This window comes from Babylonia areolata, chromosome 15, assembly GCF_041734735.1.
Source record: "Babylonia areolata isolate BAREFJ2019XMU chromosome 15, ASM4173473v1, whole genome shotgun sequence".
NCBI classification, from domain to species: domain Eukaryota; kingdom Metazoa; phylum Mollusca; class Gastropoda; order Neogastropoda; family Buccinidae; genus Babylonia; species Babylonia areolata.
This window is the reverse complement of record NC_134890.1, coordinates 34,185,470-34,205,469: the sequence shown is the minus strand read 5'-3', so window position 1 is coordinate 34,205,469 and position 20,000 is coordinate 34,185,470. Positions and strand designations below refer to the sequence as shown.

The 20,000-nt window shown below is 48.3% G+C and overlaps 1 protein-coding gene across 3 annotated transcripts in view; it reads right to left on the bottom strand.

The window, feature by feature from the left end:
• The window catches only part of LOC143290596 (uncharacterized), a 79,804-nt gene that overhangs the window by 17,929 nt on the left and 41,875 nt on the right, over positions 1-20,000 (bottom strand). For 2 of the 3 annotated variants that reach the window (XM_076600184.1, XM_076600186.1), the window contains exons 4-11: positions 18,101-18,194; positions 16,920-17,191; positions 15,010-15,386; positions 10,422-12,030; positions 9,623-9,838; positions 7,907-8,000; positions 6,411-6,530; positions 3,678-3,843 (exon numbers count right to left, since the gene is read on the bottom strand). In XM_076600184.1, the coding sequence (XP_076456299.1) occupies positions 3,678-3,843; positions 6,411-6,530; positions 7,907-8,000; positions 9,623-9,838; positions 10,422-12,030; positions 15,010-15,386; positions 16,920-17,191; positions 18,101-18,194 (2,948 nt within the window). The remainder of the gene's footprint in view (positions 1-3,677; positions 3,844-6,410; positions 6,531-7,906; positions 8,001-9,622; positions 9,839-10,421; positions 12,031-15,009; positions 15,387-16,919; positions 17,192-18,100; positions 18,195-20,000) is intronic. The other variant, XM_076600185.1, reaches the window with a different exon arrangement.

The following is a 20,000-nucleotide window of genomic DNA, read 5'->3' as shown; positions in this document are numbered from 1 at the left end:
AATCACAATTTGTTGGCTCCCTTGAACCTCTGTCGGGATGGAACAGACAGCCCTGTCTCCTCCTCTTAACCCCTTCAGTGCCGGACATTATTCTGACTTGTGCTTCCTGTTTGCCTGGCGGCGTCTGGCTCCGAAGGGTAATAATTAACAAACAAAAAGTGTAGCACGCACACTGCAACAAGAAAGTACACATAACCATATTTTTCTTACAGGAAAATGAACAGACCATCAATTTCTGAAAGTTTATAGCTTAATTAACACACTTGTTGGAGGTGACTGAAACGTAATCACGAGAAAATATACCTCACATACTTTTTTGAATACATGTTAGCAGATTGTCAGTAACAGCAGCTGAAGTGAACCTAGAAAAACAAAATGTTTCACCGTACCTTTAGTACAGATAGAGTCATGAACTGTAAACCGAATTTCAGGAATTCTACACATTTTCAGTGCATCGCTCACACACAGTTTCTCGGTAACTGCAGTAGAAATGTGGTCAGCAAACCATTTTTCCAGAGGAACAGAAATCTCTGCTGTCTGTCTGTCTGTCTGTCTGTCTGTCTCTCTCCTTCTCACTCACACACACACACACACACACACACACACACACACACACACATACCACCTACACCACCACCACCACCACCACCATCAACAACAACGACCAGAACAAAAACAAAAACACCGGCAACAAATAATACAAAATTGCAAAATCCATGACATCTTCACCGCCATCCCCAGACCAGCACACAGAAACAACACAACACAACCCCACAGACACAAACAACACAACCCCACAGACACAAACAACACAACCCCACAGACACAAACAACACAACACAACCCCACAGACACAAACAACACAACACAACCACACAGACAGAAACAACACAACACAACCCCACAGACACAAACAACACAACACAACACCACAGACAGAAACAACACAACACAACCCCACAGACAGAAACAACACAACACAACACCACAGACACAAACAACACAACCCCACAGACAGAAACAACACAACCCCACAGACACAAACAACACAACACAACCCCACAGACACAAACAACACAACACAACACCACAGACACAAACAACACAACACAACCCCACAGACACAAACAACACAACACAACCCCACAGACACAAACAACACAACCCCACAGACACAAACAACACAACACAACCCTACAGACAGAAACAACACAACCCCACAGACAGAAACAACACAACACAACCCCACAGACAGAAACAACACAACACAACCCTACAGACAGAAACAACACAACACAACCCCACAGACACAAACAACACAACACAACCCTACAGACAGAAACAACACAACACAACCCCACAGACACAAACAACACAACCCCACAGACACAAACAACACAACCCCACAGACACAAACAACACAACACAACCCCACAGACAGAAACAACACAACCCCACAGACAGAAACAACACAACACAACCCTACAGACACAAACAACACAACACAACCCCACAGACAGAAACAACACAACCCTACAGACAGAAACAACACAACCCCACAGACACAAACAACACAACCCCACAGACACAAACAACACAACACAACCCCACAGACAGAAACAACACAACCCCACAGACACAAACAACACAACACAACCCCACAGACACAAACAACACAACACAACCCCACAGACACAAACAACACAACCCCACAGACAGAAACAACACAACACAACCCCACAGACACAAACAACACAACCCCACAGACACAAACAACACAACACAACCCCACAGACAGAAACAACACAACCCCACAGACACAAACAACACAACACAACCCCACAGACACAAACAACACAACACAACCGGCACACAGACAGAAACAACACAACACAACCCCACAGACAGAAACAACACAACACAACCCTACAGACAGAAACAACACAACACAACCCCACAGACACAAACAACACAACACAACACCACAGACACAAACAACACAACACAACCACACAGACACAAACAACACAACACAACCCCACAGACAGAAACAACACAACACAACCCTACAGACACAAACAACACAACACAACCCCACAGATAGAAACAACACAACACAACCCTACAGACAGAAACAACACAACACAACCCTACAGACACAAACAACACAACACAACCCCACAGACAGAAACAACACAACACAACCCCACAGACACAAACAACACAACACAACCCACAGACACAAACAACACAACACAACCCTACAGACAGAAACAACACAACACAACCCCACAGACAGAAACAACACAACACAACCACACAGACAGAAACAACACAACACAACCCCACAGACAGAAACAACACAACACAACCCCACAGACAGAAACAACACAACACAACCCCACAGACAGAAACAACACAACCCCACAGACACAAACAACACAACCCCACAGACACAAACAACACAACACAACCCCACAGACAGAAACAACACAACACCACAGACACAAACAACACAACACAACCCCACAGACAGAAACAACACAACCCCACAGACACAAACAACACAACACAACCCCACAGACAGAAACAACACAACACAACCCCACAGACACAAACAACACAACCCCACAGACAGAAACAACACAACACAACCCCACAGACAGAAACAACACAACACAACCCCACAGACAGAAACAACACAACACAACCCCACAGACAGAAACAACACAACCCTACAGACACAAACAACACAACACAACCCCACAGACACAAACAACACAACACAACCCCACAGACAGAAACAACACAACCCTACAGACACAAACAACACAACACAACCCCACAGACACAAACAACACAACACAACCCCACAGACAGAAACAACACAACACAACCCCACAGACACAAACAACACAACCCCACAGACAGAAACAACACAACACAACCACACAGACACAAACAACACAACCCCACAGACAGAAACAACACAACACAACCACACAGACACAAACAACACAACCCCACAGACAGAAACAACACAACACAACCCCACAGACACAAACAACACAACCCCACAGACAGAAACAACACAACACAACCACACAGACACAAACAACACAACCCCACAGACAGAAACAACACAACACAACCCCACAGACACAAACAACACAACCCCACAGACAGAAACAACACAACACAACCCCACAGACACAAACAACACAACCCCACAGACAGAAACAACACAACACAACCCCACAGACACAAACAACACAACCCCACAGACAGAAACAACACAACACAACCACACAGACAGAAACAACACAACACAACCCCACAGACACAAACAACACAACCCCACAGACACAAACAACACAACACAACCCCACAGACAGAAACAACACAACACAACCCCACAGACAGAAACAACACAACACCACAGACACAAACAACACAACACAACCCCACAGACAGAAACAACACAACCCTACAGACACAAACAACACAACCCCACAGACACAAACAACACAACACAACCCCACAGACACAAACAACACAACACAACCCCACAGACACAAACAACACAACACAACCCCACAGACACAAACAACACAACACAACCCCACAGACACAAACAACACAACCGTGTCCACTCCCATGCAGTGTCCCTAACTGACCATGTGGTCCGCTCTGTAGAAGTTGGAGAAGAAGAGGGCGTTGGCCCACCAGTGGTCTCTACACGGCTCCAGGTCCTGATCTGTACTGCTCCAGTGGGGACCGTCCCCCAGGTATGGCACCAGTGTGGTGTAAGACAGGAGTACCACGTAGTAACACGGCAACACCCTGGTTAGAGACACACAGTCTGTATGAGACAACCTGTGTAACATGGCAACACCCTGGTTAGAGACACACAGTCTGTATGACACAACCTCTGTAACACGGCAACACCCTGGTTAGAGACACACAGTCTGTATGAGACAACCTGTGTAACATGGCAACACCCTGGTTAGGGACACACAGTCTGTATGAGACAACCTGTGTAACATGGCAACACCCTGGTTAGGGACACACAGTCTGTATGACACAACCTGTGTAACAATGGCAACACCCTGGTTAGGGACACACAGTCTGTATGAGACAACCTGTGTAACATGGCAACACCCTGGTTAGGGACACACAGTCTGTATGACACAACCTGTGTAACAATGGCAACACCCTGGTTAGGGACACACAGTCTGTATGACACAACCTGTGTAACAATGGCAACACCCTGGTTAGGGACACACAGTCTGTATGAGACAACCTGTGTAACATGGCAACACCCTGGTTAGGGACACACAGTCTGTATGACACAACCTGTGTAACATGGCAACACCCTGGTTAGGGACACACAGTCTGTATGACACAACCTGTGTAACAATGGCAACACCCTGGTTAGGGACACACAGTCTGTATGAGACAACCTGTGTAACATGGCAACACCCTGGTTAGGGACACACAGTCTGTATGACACAACCTGTGTAACAATGGCAACACCCTGGTTAGGGACACACAGTCTGTATGAGACAACCTGTGTAACACGGCAACGTCCTGTTAGGGACACACAGTCTGTATGAGACAACCTGTGTAACAATGGCAACACCCTGGTTAGGGACACACAGTCTGTATGGGACAACCTCTGTAACACGGCAACGTCCTGTTAGGGACACACAGTCTGTATGAGACAACCTGTGTAACATGGCAACACCCTGGTTAGGGACACACAGTCTGTATGAGACAACCTGTGTAACATGGCAACACCCTGGTTAGGGACACACAGTCTGTATGGGACAACCTCTGTAACACGGCAACGTCCTGTTAGGGACACACAGTCTGTATGACAACCTCTGTAACACGGCAACACCCTGGTTAGGGACACACAGTCTGTATAACACAACCTGTGTAACACGGCAACACCCTGGTTAGGGACACACAGTCTGTATGACACAACCTGTGTAACACGGCAAAGTCCTGGTTAGAGACACACAGTCTGTATGACACAACCTGTGTAACACGGCAAAGTCGTGGTTAGAGACAGACAGTCTGTATGACACAACCTGTGTAACACGGCAAAGTCGTGGTTAGAGACAGACAGTCTGTATGACACAACCTGTGTAACACGGCAAAGTCGTGGTTAGAGACAGACAGTCTGTATGACACAACCTGTGTAACACGGCAACACCCTGGTTAGGGACACACAGTCTGTATGACACAACCTGTGTAACACGGCAACACCCTGGTTAGGGACACACAGTCTGTATGACACAACCTGTGTAACACGGCAACACCCTGGTTATGGACACACAGTCTGTATGACACAACCTGTGTAACACGGCAACACCCTGGTTAGGGACACACAGTCTGCATGACACAACCTGTGTAACACGGCAAAGTCCTGTTTAGGGACACACAGTCTGTATGACACAACCTCTGTAGCACGACAAAACCCTGGTTAGGGACACACAGTATTTATTTAACTACAGCTGTAGGACGGTAAAGTCCTGTTAGGGACACACAGTCTGTATGAGACAACAGGTTTCTGCCAGATTCATTCGAATAGGTAGATATATAGCACTATAGCTACTTTTTATTTTCTGGTACCACCAAAAGTAAAATTAATGTTGCCATGTTCACATGGAATGATGCAATCCATTAATTCGTGATGATAAAAACAAACAATTCTTGATAACACACACACACACACACACACACACACACACACACACACACACACACACACACCGACTCTGAACACAAAGAAGAACCAGTAGCCATGCAGTATGACAGACCAAACACTGAAAACAAACACCAGTGTTCATAGTGATACAGTGTGTTGTTCATTAATGACACATACTTCATCTGACAGTTAGTGGCAAGTCTTTACATGGAATAACACAATGAGTTAAAAGGACAAAAACATAAGTCATTGTCGCGAGAGTGATACAAAAACGTTACTACATGTGTAATGGACAGATTTCTACTGTCATTTCTCCGACATAAACGTCCACTATTGTTCGGTGATAAAAACAGCTACTGGTTTTGTCCGATTTTGAAAAAAAAGAAATCCTTGTATTTTTGCATGTTTCTTTGTCTTTTTTTTCCACTACTGTACAGAACCTTTCAAAACAAGTGAATAATTCCGCGCTCGTTTATTTACTACGAAGACCCACCACCGTCCTTTACCAATAACGCATTTTATTGTCGTTTCAGTCGTACGAACTTCTACTGTCGTATTACATTTCATTATGTAGTTTCAAGGAACACATATCTAACAAACAAAACACTTAAACGGTGTGTGTGTGTGTGTGTGTGTGTGTGTGTGTGTGTGTGAGAGAGAGAGAGAGAGGGGGTGAAAGGAAGAGTGGTCTGACCTGATGAACCTGTGCAGGTAGAAGAGGAGGACGGCCCTCACTGTCAGCACTGACGTCACGGGGTCCTTTTGTAACTGCCTGCTCTTGGCCCGCAGGAAGTGGTAACACACCAGACATCCACTGTACATCCAGACACACCAAGTGGTAACACACCACACATCCACTGTACATCCAGACACACCAAGTGGTAACACACCACACATCCACTGTACATCCAGACACACCAAGTGGTAACACACCACACATCCACTGTACATCCAGACACACCAAGTGGTAACACACCACACATCCACTGTACATCCAGACACACCAAGTGGTAACACACCAGACATCCACTGTACATCCAGACACACCAAGTGGTAACACACCAGACATACACTGTACAGACAGACACACCATGTGGTAACACACCACACATCCACTGTACATCCAGACACACTAAGTGGTAACACACCACACATCCACTGTACAGACAGACACACCAAGTGGTAACACACCAGACATCCACTGTACAGACAGACACACCAAAGTCTGTCTGCCTGTGTGTCTGCCTGTCTGCCTGGTCGTCCATCTGACTGTCTTTATGATGGATTTTGACTCTGTCCACATTATTATTGAATTTATACAACTTCCATATTACTGTCTTGGGTCTTTTGTTTTTTGTCTTTGTTGTTGTTGTTGTTGTTGTGTCCTTTCTCCTTTTTTTCACATGCCCTGATTCAGTAAAAGAAAAGTTGTATGCTTTTTCTTGCATGAGTGATCTATCCCTTAAATTTATTGATATTGATTACAAGGACATTGTTATGGAATGCCGGGAACTGGTCTTGAGTATTGTCTCGTTTTGAACTGATTGTGTAATAACTATAATGACTTACATCTGTTATTGCTAATGTTCACTGTATTCAGATCCCCACCCTCCCACCCCTCTCCCCCACCCCCTTCTCCATCTATTCTGAATTGACATCATGAATTAATGTACAAAATAAAACTGTGGTCGACACAAGAACGTCCGGGACATTAAAAAACAAAAACAAAAAACAAAACAAAAAACAAACCCAAACCTTTTAACACACACACACACACGCACACACACACACACACACACACACACACACACACACACACACACGCGCGCGCACACACACACACACACACACACACACACACACACACACACACACACAGAGATAATAATTATTATCTTTTGCAGGGGAGGAACAATGGGCAGAGGCAGAAAGGCAGAGAAAGAGAGAGAGAGTCAGAGACAGAGCGGGAGATACGGACAGAGACAGAGAGAGAGAGAGACAGACAGACAGACAGACAGACAGATAGACAGACAGACAGAGACAGAGAGAAGGAGAAACGGACAGACTGAGAGACAAAGAGAGAGAGAGATACAAAGAGAGAGTGAGAGAGAGAGAGAGAGAGAGAGAGAGAGAGAGAGAGAGAGAGGGGGGTGTAGAGAGAGACAGACGGACAGAAAGAAGCGATCAGACCTGAGGATGAAGAAGGTGTCTGCAGCAAACGTGCCGTTCATGACGGCCTGGAACCACACCGTCTGGGCCAGCTTGACTGTGTCCACCTTGTTGCCTGGAACACGATCCTTTCTCTGTGATGATCGTGATGGTGATGATGATGGTGGTGATGATGGTGATGGTGATGATGGTGATGGTGATGATGATGGTGGTGATGATGGTGATGGTGATGATGGTGAAGGTGATGGTGATGATGGTGATGATGGTTGTGATGGTGGTGATGGTGATGGTGATGATGGTTGTGATGGTGATGGTGGTGATGGTGATGGTGATGGTGATGATGATAATGGTGGTAGTGATGAAGATGATGGTGATGATGAAGGTGGTGATGGTGATGATGGTGATGATGGTAGTGATGAAGATGATGGTGATGATGAAGGTGGTGATGGTGATGATGGTGATGATGGTAGTGATGATGATAATGATCTGGGCCAGCTTGACTGTGTCTACCTTGTTCCCTGAAACACGTTCCTTCTGTGATGATGATGGTGATGATGATGGTGGTGATTATGGTGATGGTGATGATGGTGATGATGGTGATTATGGTGATGATGATGATGGTGATGATGGTGGTGGTGATGATGGTGATGGTGGTGATGGTGATGGTGGTGATGGTAATAGTGATGATGGTAATGGTGATGATGGTGATGGTGATGGTGATGATGGTGATGAAGATGATGATGGTGATGATGGTGATCGTGATGGTGGTGATGATGATGGTGATGATGATGAAGTTGATGATGGTGATGAAGTTGATGATGATGACGGTGATGATGATGATGATGGTGATGGTGATGGTGGTGATGGTGATGGTGATGATGAAGTTGATGATGGTGATGGTGATGATGGTGATGGTGATGATGATGGTGATGATGGTGATGGTGGTGATGAAGTTGATGATGGTGATGGTGATGATGGTGATGATGGTGATGATGATGATGGTGGTGGTGGTGGTGGTGGTGGTGGTGGTGGTGATGATGATGATGATGATGATGATGATGATGATGATGATGATGATGATGATGATGATGATGGTCGTGGTGGTGGTGGTGGTGGTGGTGGTGGTGGTGATGATGATGATGGTGACAACGACGACGATGATGATGATGATGGTGGTGGTGGTGAGTGGGTTTGAGTGTGTATGTGTGCGTACCTGAAATCTATTTATTGACACAGGAAACGAATGATGAGCGCCCAGTGGCGCCCAATATACTGTACTGTACTGTACTGTACTGTACTGTCACAAAAGACATATGTGTGAAATTCGGGCTGCTCTCTGCATGGAGAGCGCATCGCTGAAGTACAGACATTTTTTTTTTCCTGCCTGCAAGTGTGTTCGTCTTCCGATCATAGTGGACGTTTCTACAGAATTTTGCCAGGGACAACTCTTCAGTTGCCGTGGGTTCTTTTACATGCGGTATGCGCATGCTACACACGGGAGCTCAGTTTATCGTCTCATCGGAATGACCAGCGTCCAGACCACCACTCAAGGTCGAGTACAGGAGAGAGAAATTACTGACGACTGTGGGACTGAACCCCGTGCACTCTGATTCTCTCCGCGTTCTGACATGTTACCACTGGGCCACAGGTGTGTGTGTGTGTGTGTGTGTGTGTGTGTGTGTGTGTGTGTGTGTGTGTGTGTGTGTGTGTGTGCTGGGTCTTCCTCTAGCCACTCACCGACGAGGTGTGGGTGCCTGTGCATCATGGCCATGGTGTTGCCCAGCACGATCCAGGAGATGCTCAGCACGCGCACCCCGTTCAGCGAGAAGAGGTGGTCCGCGTTGCCCTCCGCCAGCACCTTCCGCACGGCCCGCAGGAAGGAGAAACAGAGCAGCACGTCCGTCACCAGACCGTGGGCCTCCTCCTCTTCCTCCTCCTGCTTCACCTGGCCTGCTGGACGGTTAGGACAGGTAGAATAAAGGTTAGGGAAGGTGAAGGTAGGATGAGGAAAGGTAGGATGAGGGAAGGTAGGATGAGGGAAGGTAGGATGAGGGAAGGTAGGATGAGGAAAGGTAGGATGAGGGAAGGTTAGGACTGGTAGGATAAAGAAAGGTAAGATAAGGGAAGGATAGCAAAGGCATCAGGCTCAGCACCAAAATCAAAACCTACAGAGCTGTTGTGCTGACCACCTTGTTGTACTGCTGTGAAACATGGATGACGTATCGCCGTCACATTCAACAACTTGAGCAGTTTCACCAGAGATGCCTACGAAAGATCCTCGGCATAAAGTGGCAAGACAGGGTCTCCAACCTCCAGGTCCTAGAGAGGAGCGGCCTGCCCAGCATCGAAAGCCTGCTGATCCAGTGCCAGCTACTCAGGCATGTAAATGTACGTGTGTATTCGTGCGTGCAAGAACGTGCACCAGCTTTTTCCCCGCCCCCCTTTCTTTGTTGACCTGTTATTTTCAAGCGGGCGGTCTTCCCCCCAAAAGAGGGTTGCCCCCCACCCTCCCCTCCTCCACCCCCCTCCCCCTCACCTTCCACATCCGTGCCCCACAGCTCGCTGTCCTGATGCCGCCTCCACCTCACTCCGCCCTCCTCCACCTCCTTGTAACCGTCCTCGTTGTTGTTGTTGTTGCCGTGATGGTGGTGATGGTGAGGTGTCCACGACCTGGGCCGCTGGTCGCCACACCTGCGATAGTGCAGGGTGGGGGTCTGGGTTTGAGTCGGGGGGGTCTGGTTCAGGGTCAAGGTCAAGGTCAAGGTCTGGTCGCCGCTCGGCCCCCCCGCGTGCCCCTCCTCCGGGATGCTGATCAGCGCGCTTCTACCCGGGGTGGGCGGCGCGAAGAGGAGATCGTCCTCGGGGTGGTCGCGGGATGGTAGGGGGTGGGGGTGGTCGCGCTTGGGCGTGCTGGTGTTGTGATGCTGCGGGGACAGTGACCGGCTTCGCGGATCGGTGGCGGAGGTGGTGGTGGTGGTGTCGGTTGTGGCGGAAATGGGCGTGTTCATGTGGTCGTGGAAGCGGAGCTGTTTCGGGGACCGGGTGCGGTTGTGGTCGTTGTTGTCAGGGGAGATGGAGAGGGGGTCTTCAGGGCAAGGGGTGGCGGGGAGGGGTGTGGCGGGGGGCGGGGTGGGGGAGGAGGACCGTGCGGACCTCAGGGTGGGCGTGCTGGGCTCTGTGCCCGGCACGTGCAGCGCGAAGACGTCCGGCAGTACCGGGGACAGACCGCGCGGGGACACACCATCCACCTCGTCCTCCTCGGTCCTCGGCGGGCAGCTTCCCGTGGATGGGAACGATTGTTTGCCGCTGGCTTCCGGAACGTGCTCGCCTGCAGCTTCTGCTGTCTTTGTCTTTGTACCGGTGGTTTGTGGTGCGCGTGCACTGATGGATACTGGTGCTGTTGTATCGGTGGTTTGTGGTGCAGGTTCCTTGGTGAAGAGTGGCGCTGTTGTACCGATGGTTTCAGGTGCACGTTCACTAGTGGTCACTGGTGCTGCTGTACCTGTGGTTTGTGGTGCACGTTCGCCGGGAAATACTGGTGCTTCTGTACCGGCGGCTGCAAGAGTGTGTTCATGAGTCCGTCTACATGTGTGTGGAGGAACGAGGCCGGTGCTGGTAGCGCCATCTGTGGCACGTGGCGGTCCTGGCGCTGTGGCCGATCCTCCAACTTCCGGTGCCGTGTCACTGACACTGGTCCCTCCCCTGCCGGTACTGTCACTTCCTCTCCGGCCCCCGCCCCTTTCCTCCGCCCCGCTCTCCGCCGTCACCTCGTCATCACGGGGCGCCACCCTCGCCGCCGGTCCGTCACACTCCGGCAGTGTGACGTCACAGCCCGTTGTGTCGTCATCTCTCTCCGGGGGGTTGCTGGTGACGTCAGAACCCTCACTTCTGAACACTTGGCGGTCACTGAGGCTCTCGTTGGTTGGGCCGTGAGGTGACGCGGAGCTGTGTGAAGTGACCGACACTTGTTCTGACCTCACGCTGAGGTCTGCAGGGAGGTTTGAAGGGAGAGCTCCGGCAGCACTGTGGTCACTGCTGTCGGCCCGTGGGGACGTCCTGCCCAGGGCGGTGTGTCTGGCCCCGGGTGGACCAAGTCCGTTGAGCTGTGGCTCCGTGTCGGTGGTCGGCTCGTGGCTTTCCTTGGTCTGCCAACACGAAGAATTGATGTTGAACGTTTTCAACAGCACAGTGCAGCATCATTCGTGCCATTGCTGGAGGACCCATACAGGCGCAATGCCGCACGTGCACTGGCACGCAAGGGAACACACAGTACAGGTAAAATAGGACAAGGCAAGTAACCGCACTTTAATACTCACTCTCTCCCAGTGTTCCACACCTCAATATCTCTCTTGGTCCACGTACATTGTACAAAAAGAAACAAGAATAATGTTTTCTACAGCCCAGCCAAACCAAGGGGGCCTCATTTTTATGATAAAACAGAAATTCCATCACTCTGACAACGCTAAAAAAAAAACTTGGTACACTCAAGTCGGGCAGAATGAAGGGGAAAAGACACAGACTAAAGACAAGCAAGTAAACCAACACAAACCCCTCCCCACACGAGAAACGTCCCTGCAGAAAACACTGACAGACAATGAAGACACTGGGGGTCTTACTGTCAGTCTGAAGCCGTTCACAATCACCCTGCACAATCAATGTGAAGTCATTCACAATCACCCTGCACAATCAATCTGAAGCCATTCACAATCACCCTGCACAATCAATCTGAAGCCATTCACAATCACCCTGCACAATCAATCTGAAGCCATTCACAATCACCCTGCACAATCAATCTGAAACCATTCACAATCACCCTGCACAATCAATCTGAAACCATTTACAATCACCCTGCACAATCAATCTGAAACCATTCACAATCACCCTGCACAATCAATCTGAAACCATTCACAATCACCCTGCACAATCAATCTGAAACCATTCACAATCACCCTGCACAATCAATCTGAAACCATTCACAATCACCCTGCACAATCAATCTGAAGCCATTCACAATCACCCTGCACAATCAATCTGAAGCCATTCACAATCACCCTGCACAATCAATCTGAAGCCATTCACAATCACCCTGCACAATCAATCTGAAACCATTCACAATCACCCTGCACAATCAATCTGAAGCCATTCACAATCACCCTGCACAATCAATCTGAAGCCATTCACAATCACCCTGCACAATCAATCTGAAACCATTCACAATCACCCTGCACAATCAATCTGAAACCATTCACAATCACCCTGCACAATCAATCTGAAACCATTCACAATCACCCTGCACAATCAATCTGAAACCATTCACAATCACCCTGCACAATCAATCTGAAGCCATTCACAATCACCCTGCACAATCAATCTGAAACCATTCACAATCAACCTGCACGATCAATCTGAAACCATTCACAATCACCCTGCACAATCAATCTGAAACCATTCACAATCACCCTGCACAATCAATCTAAGCCATTCACAATCACCCTGCACAATCAATCTGAAGCCATTCACAATCACCCTGCACAATCAATCTGAAGTCATTCACAATCACCCTGCACAATCAATCTGAAGCCATTCACAATCACCCTGCACAATCAATCTGAAGCCATTCACAATCACCCTGCACAATCAATCTGAAACCATTCACAATCAACCTGCACAATCAATCTGAAGCCATTCACAATCACCCTGCACAATCAATCTGAAACCATTCACAATCATCCTGCACAATCAATCTGAAGCCATTCACAATCAACCTGCACAATCAATGTGAAGCCATTCACAATCAACCTGCACAATCAATGTGAAGCCATTCACAATCACCCTGCACAATCAGTCTGAAGCCGTTCACAGTCACCCTGCACAATCAATCTGAAACCATTCACAATCACCCTGCACAATCAATCTGAAGCCATTCACAATCACCATGCACAATCAGTGTGAAGCCATTCACAGTCACCCTGCACAATCAGTCTGAAGCCATTCACAATCACCCTGCACAATCAGTCTGAAGCCATTCACAATCACCATGCACAATCAATGTGAAGCCGTTCACAGTCACCCTGCACAATCAATGTGAAGCCATTCACAGTCACCCTGCACAATCAATCTGAAACCATTCACAATCAACCTGCACAATCAATCTGAAGCCATTCACAATCACCCTGCACGATCAATCTGAAGCCATTCACAATCACCCTGCACAATCTGAAGCCATTCACAATCACCCTGCACAATCAATCTGAAACCATTCACAATCAACCTGCACAATCAATCTGAAGCCATTCACAATCACCCTGCACAATCAGTCTGAAGCCATTCACAATCACCCTGCACAATCAATCTGAAGCCGTTCACAGTCACCCTGCACAATCAATCTGAAACCATTCACAATCACCCTGCACAATCAGTCTGAAGCCATTCACAGTCACCCTGCACGATCAATCTGAAACCATTCACAATCACCCTGCACAATCAGTCTGAAGCCATTCACAGTCACCCTGCACAATCAATCTGAAGCCATTCACAATCACCCTGCACAATCAATCTGAAGCCGTTCACAGTCACCCTGCACAATCAATCTGAAGCCGTTCACAGTCACCCTGCACGATCAATCTGAAACCATTCACAATCACCCTGCACAATCAATCTGAAACCATTCACAATCACCCTGCACAATCAATCTGAAACCATTCACAATCACCCTGCACAATCAATCTGAAGCCATTCACAATCACCCTGCACAATCAATCTGAAGCCATTCACAATCACCCTGCACAATCAGTCTGAAGCCGTTCACAGTCACCCTGCACAATCAATGTGAAGCCATTCACAGTCACCCTGCACAATCAATCTGAAGCCATTCACAATCACCCTGCACAATCAATGTGAAGCCATTCACAGTCACCCTGCACAATCAATCTGAAGCCATTCACAATCACCCTGCACAATCAATCTGAAGCCATTCACAATCACCCTGCACAATCAATGTGAAGCCGTTCACAATCACCCTGCACAATCCCACGTCAAACTACAACAAGTAACCACTCTCCAAACCTTCCCTCACTTCTGATTTCAGACCACAGTGTGAAGAACCGCACTCCTGACAGACTGACCTGCGGAGACACACCACTGAGCTGTTGGGGATCCGACAGTGTCGTCACCAAAGTCAGCTGGGCCACGCCCACCTCGGAGATCGGCTTTCCGTGCCCCCTGACCCCCGGCCCCTTCTTCGGCAAACTCCGTTCATGGTCGGCAATCTCTTTGTGGCTGTTCTGTCCCCCTCCCTCAGTAGGTGGCCAGGTGTGCCGGCTGTTCTGTTCCCCTCCCTCGGTAGGCGGCCAGGTTTGCCGGCTGTTCCGTGCTGCTCCCTTGGTGAAGGTGGTGTCCCGGGGGGAGGAGAGGGGAGAGGGGTCAAGGTCACTGTCCCTCGTGGGGCCGTGTCTGCCCACAAAGCTGCTGGAGATTCGCCTCATGATGGATGGCTTGTAGCCTGGGAAAGAGTTAAAAACAAAAAACAAACCAGAAATAAAAAGATCAAACCCACGGATTGTTTCACTTTCAGTTTGTTTAAACAGATCTGGGTTCGAATACCGGTCTCGCCCTTTCTCCCGGGAAAACCAAACTGAGCACCCAGTCATCCGGATGAGATGATGATCCGAGGTCCCGTGTGCAGCACGCACCTGGCGCACTGAGAAAGAACCCATGGCAACGAGTGTGTCGTCCTCTGGCAACAGTCTGCAGAGGAAATGCATTCTGACAGCTGCACAAATACATCAGTAATATCTGAAGTACACACACACACACACACACACACACACACACACACACACACACACACACACACACACACACACACATTGAAGAGAAGCAGCAGATGCCTGACATCTGCACAAACCCCACGCGCTGGACAGGCCTCAGGAGCCCTTCTAGGTCAGTGTAAAACATTCATCTAAAAATCAAATAACAATAATAATAAGATAAACAAAGAAAGAAGAAGAAGAAAGATAATAGTAATGGATACTTGTATAGCGCTCCATCCAGAAAACTGTTGTGGGTGTCTTACAAAGCACACGATATGCTACACAGCACACGATATGCTACAAAGCACCCGATATGCTACACAGCACACTACATCGGTATGTTCATCACTGTTGTTCCCTCAAGTTCCAACCTTCGTCTGCACCAAGTGCTGTGGGGATTCCGTCTCCAAAATCAGGTTTTCAGGCTCTAGAAATCAGTTGGGCATTTTACCCACAAGATAAAGGGTGTTCAGCCTCAATAATGGCGCCTTTCAGCTTCAAGAATCTGGGTTTTTAAGGCTCAATATTGGTGCCTTTTAGCCTCAAGATTCGGACCTTTCAGCTTCAAGAACCGGGCTTTTAAGCAGTCGGGCTTTCCAGCCAGCAGTAAGCATACACAACGTCCTCTCCATGCACTGACTGAACCACATACACAACGTCCTCTCCATGCACTGACTGAACCACATACACAACGTCCTCTCCATGCACTGACTGAACCACATACACAACGTCCTCTCCATGCACTGGCTGAACCACATACACAACGTCCTCTCCATGCACTGACTGAACCACATACACAACGTCCTCTCCATGCACTGACTGAACCACATACACAACGTCCTCTCCATGCACTGACTGAACCACATACACAACGTCCTCTCCATGCACTGACTGAACCACATACACAACGTCCCCTCCATGCACTGACTGAACCACATACACAACGTCCTCTCCATGCACTGACTGAACCACAACTACTCATTACAAGCCTCCTCCCCATGCCCCCCCCCCCCTTCCCTCCCTCCATGGGATTACCGTCCCACCAACACAGAAAGAGAGGAGACAGAGACAGAGAGAGAGAGAGAGAGAGAGAGAGAGAGAGAGGAGACAGAAAGAGAAAGAGATAGAAAGAGATTGAGACAAAGAGAGACAGACAGACGGACAAAGACACGGGAAGAGAGACAGACAGAGACAGACAGACACACAAACACACACAGACTCACCAATAGTGTATCTCCTTTTGGCAGAACCCAGCTGCCCCTCCCCCTCCTGCCCCTCCCACTCCTGCTCCGTGCCCCGCCCCCTCCCGGACCCGATCCTCTTCCAGCGCTGGTAGAAGCTGGCCCCGAAGCGGGACAGACGGCTGGTGTTGTGGCCGCCCCGGTACCCCACCCGGCTGACCGGCCCGGAGACCGCCTCCACCTCGTCCATCCGCAACACCACGTCCAGGCACGTGCCCACCGCCACCAGCACCACGATCAGGCTCAGAAATAGCCTGGGGGGAAGAATTGGGGTAGGGGGGTGGGGTGTTAGCATCACGTCCAGGCACGTCTGGGGGAAGATTTGTGGAGGGGTTGTTAGCACCAGGATAAGGATCAAGAATATACTGGGGAAGAAGATTTGGGGAGGGGTTGTTAGCACCAGGATCAGGGTCAGGAATAGTCTGGGGGTAAGATTTGGGGTGGGGTGCTAGCACCAGGAGCAGGATCAAGAACAGTCTGGGGGGAAGATTTGGGGTGGAGTGCTAGCACCAGGATCAGGATCAGGAATAGCCTGGGGAAGAAGATTTGGGGTGGGGGCATAGGGATGGGGGGTAGCACCACAGTAAGGGGTGTTAGCGGCCCTTTATCACCAAAAACAGTGTTTTGTGCTAACGTTGTTGGAGGAGGAACAGTAGGAATCTTGGGTTGTTTTGTTTTTATCTCTGGAAACGTGTGTGTGTGTGTGTGTGTGTGTGTGTGTGTGTGTGTGTGTGTGTGTGTGTGTGTGTGTGCGTGCGTGTGTACGCGCGCGCGTGCAAGTTGTGTAAGTTGTGTGTGTGCGTGTGTGTGTGAAAGATGAATCAACACTTTAAATCACACACACACACACACACACACACACACACACACACACACGCACGCACACACACAGATACACACACACACACACACACACACACACACAGGTATATACTCACACACACCTCCACCCACACACACCCCCACATCCACACACACACTCCCAATCCACACACTCCCCCCTCACCCCCCACACACACTCCCACTCCCCCAAAAATCCACATCCACACCCTCACCCCCCCCCCCCCCACACACACACACACACACACACTCACACATTCCCACTCCCCCCCCATTTCTCCCTCCCCACCCCCCTCCCCAAACCCCCTCACACACACACTCACACCATACTAATGGCTGCAGGATCCTCCAGGAAGTCTTGGTGCTGGAAGCACTCCACTCCCCCTATCGTCACGTTGCTGACGTCACTGGACAAGTCTGAACACACACACACACACACACACACAGCGCAATAACTTGTTATCACTGGACAAGTCTGAACACAAAGAAACACAGCACAATAACTTGTCATATTGAACAAGTCTGAACACACAGACACACAGCGCAATAACCTGTCATCATTGGACAAGTCTGAACACACAGACACACAGCACAACTTGTCATATCAAACAAGTCTGAACACACAGACACACAGCACAATAACCTGTCATCACTGGACAAGTCTGAACACAGACACACAGCACAACTTGTCATATTGGACAAGTCTGAACACACAGACACACAGCACAACTTGTCATATTGAACAAGTCTGAACACACAGACACACAGCACAACTTGTCATATTGAACAAGTCTGAACACACAGACACACAGCGCAATAACTTGTTATATTGGACAAGTCTGAACACACAGACACACAGCACAATAACTTGTCATATTGGACAAGTCTGAACACACAGACACACAGCGCAATAACTTGTCATATTGGACAAGTCTGAACACACAGACACACAGCACAATAACCTGTCATCACTGGACAAGTCTGAACACACAGACACACAGCACAATAACCTGTCATCACTGGACAAGTCTGAACACACAGACACACAGCACAATAACTTGTCATATTGGACAATTCTGAACACACAGACACACAGCACAATAACCTGTCATCACTGGACAAGTCTGAACACACAGACACACAGCACAATAACCTGTCATCACTGGACAAGTCTGAACACACAGACACACAGCACAATAACCTGTCATCACTGGACAAGTCTGAACACACAGACACACAGCACAATAACCTGTCATCACTGGACAAGTCTGAACACACAGACACACAGCGCAATAACCTGTCATCACTGAACAAGTCTGAACACACAGACACACAGCACAACTTGTCATATTGAACAAGTCTGAACACACAGACACACAGCACAATAACCTGTCATCACTGGACAAGTCTGAACACACAGACACACAGCACAATAACCTGTCATCAATGGACAAGTCTGAACACACAGACACACAGCACAATAACTTGTTATATTGGACAAGTCTGAACACACACACACAGCGCAATAACTTGTCATATTGGACAAGTCTGAACACACAGACACACAGCACAATAACTTGTCATATTGAACAAGTCTGAACACACAGACACAGCGCAATAACCTGTCATATTGGACAAGTCTGAACACACAGACACACAGCGCAATAACTTGTTATATTGGACAAGTCTGAACACACAGACACACAGCGCAATAACTTGTCATATTGGACAAGTCTGAACACACACACACAGCGCAATAACCTGTCATCACTGGACAAGTCTGAACACACACACACACAGCGCAATAACCTGTCATATTGGACACGTCTGAACACACAGACACACAGCGCAATAACCTGTCATCACTGGACAAGTCTGAACACACAGACACACAGCACAATAACCTGTCATCACTGGACAAGTCTGAAAACAAGAAGAAGAAGAAGAAGAAGAAGAATGCAGACTGACGCTCACAAAAGTCAGACACAAAGCTAGTCACGTTCACGACAGAAAGTTAAACATAATAATGCTACTAATACATCATGAAGTTAAACATAATAAACATGCTACTAGTACATCATGAAGTTAAACATAATAAACATGCTACTAGTAAATCATGAAGTTAAACATAATAAACATGCTACTAATACATCATGAAGTTAAACATAATAAAGATGCTACTAATACATCATGAAGTTAAACATAATAAACATGCTACTAATA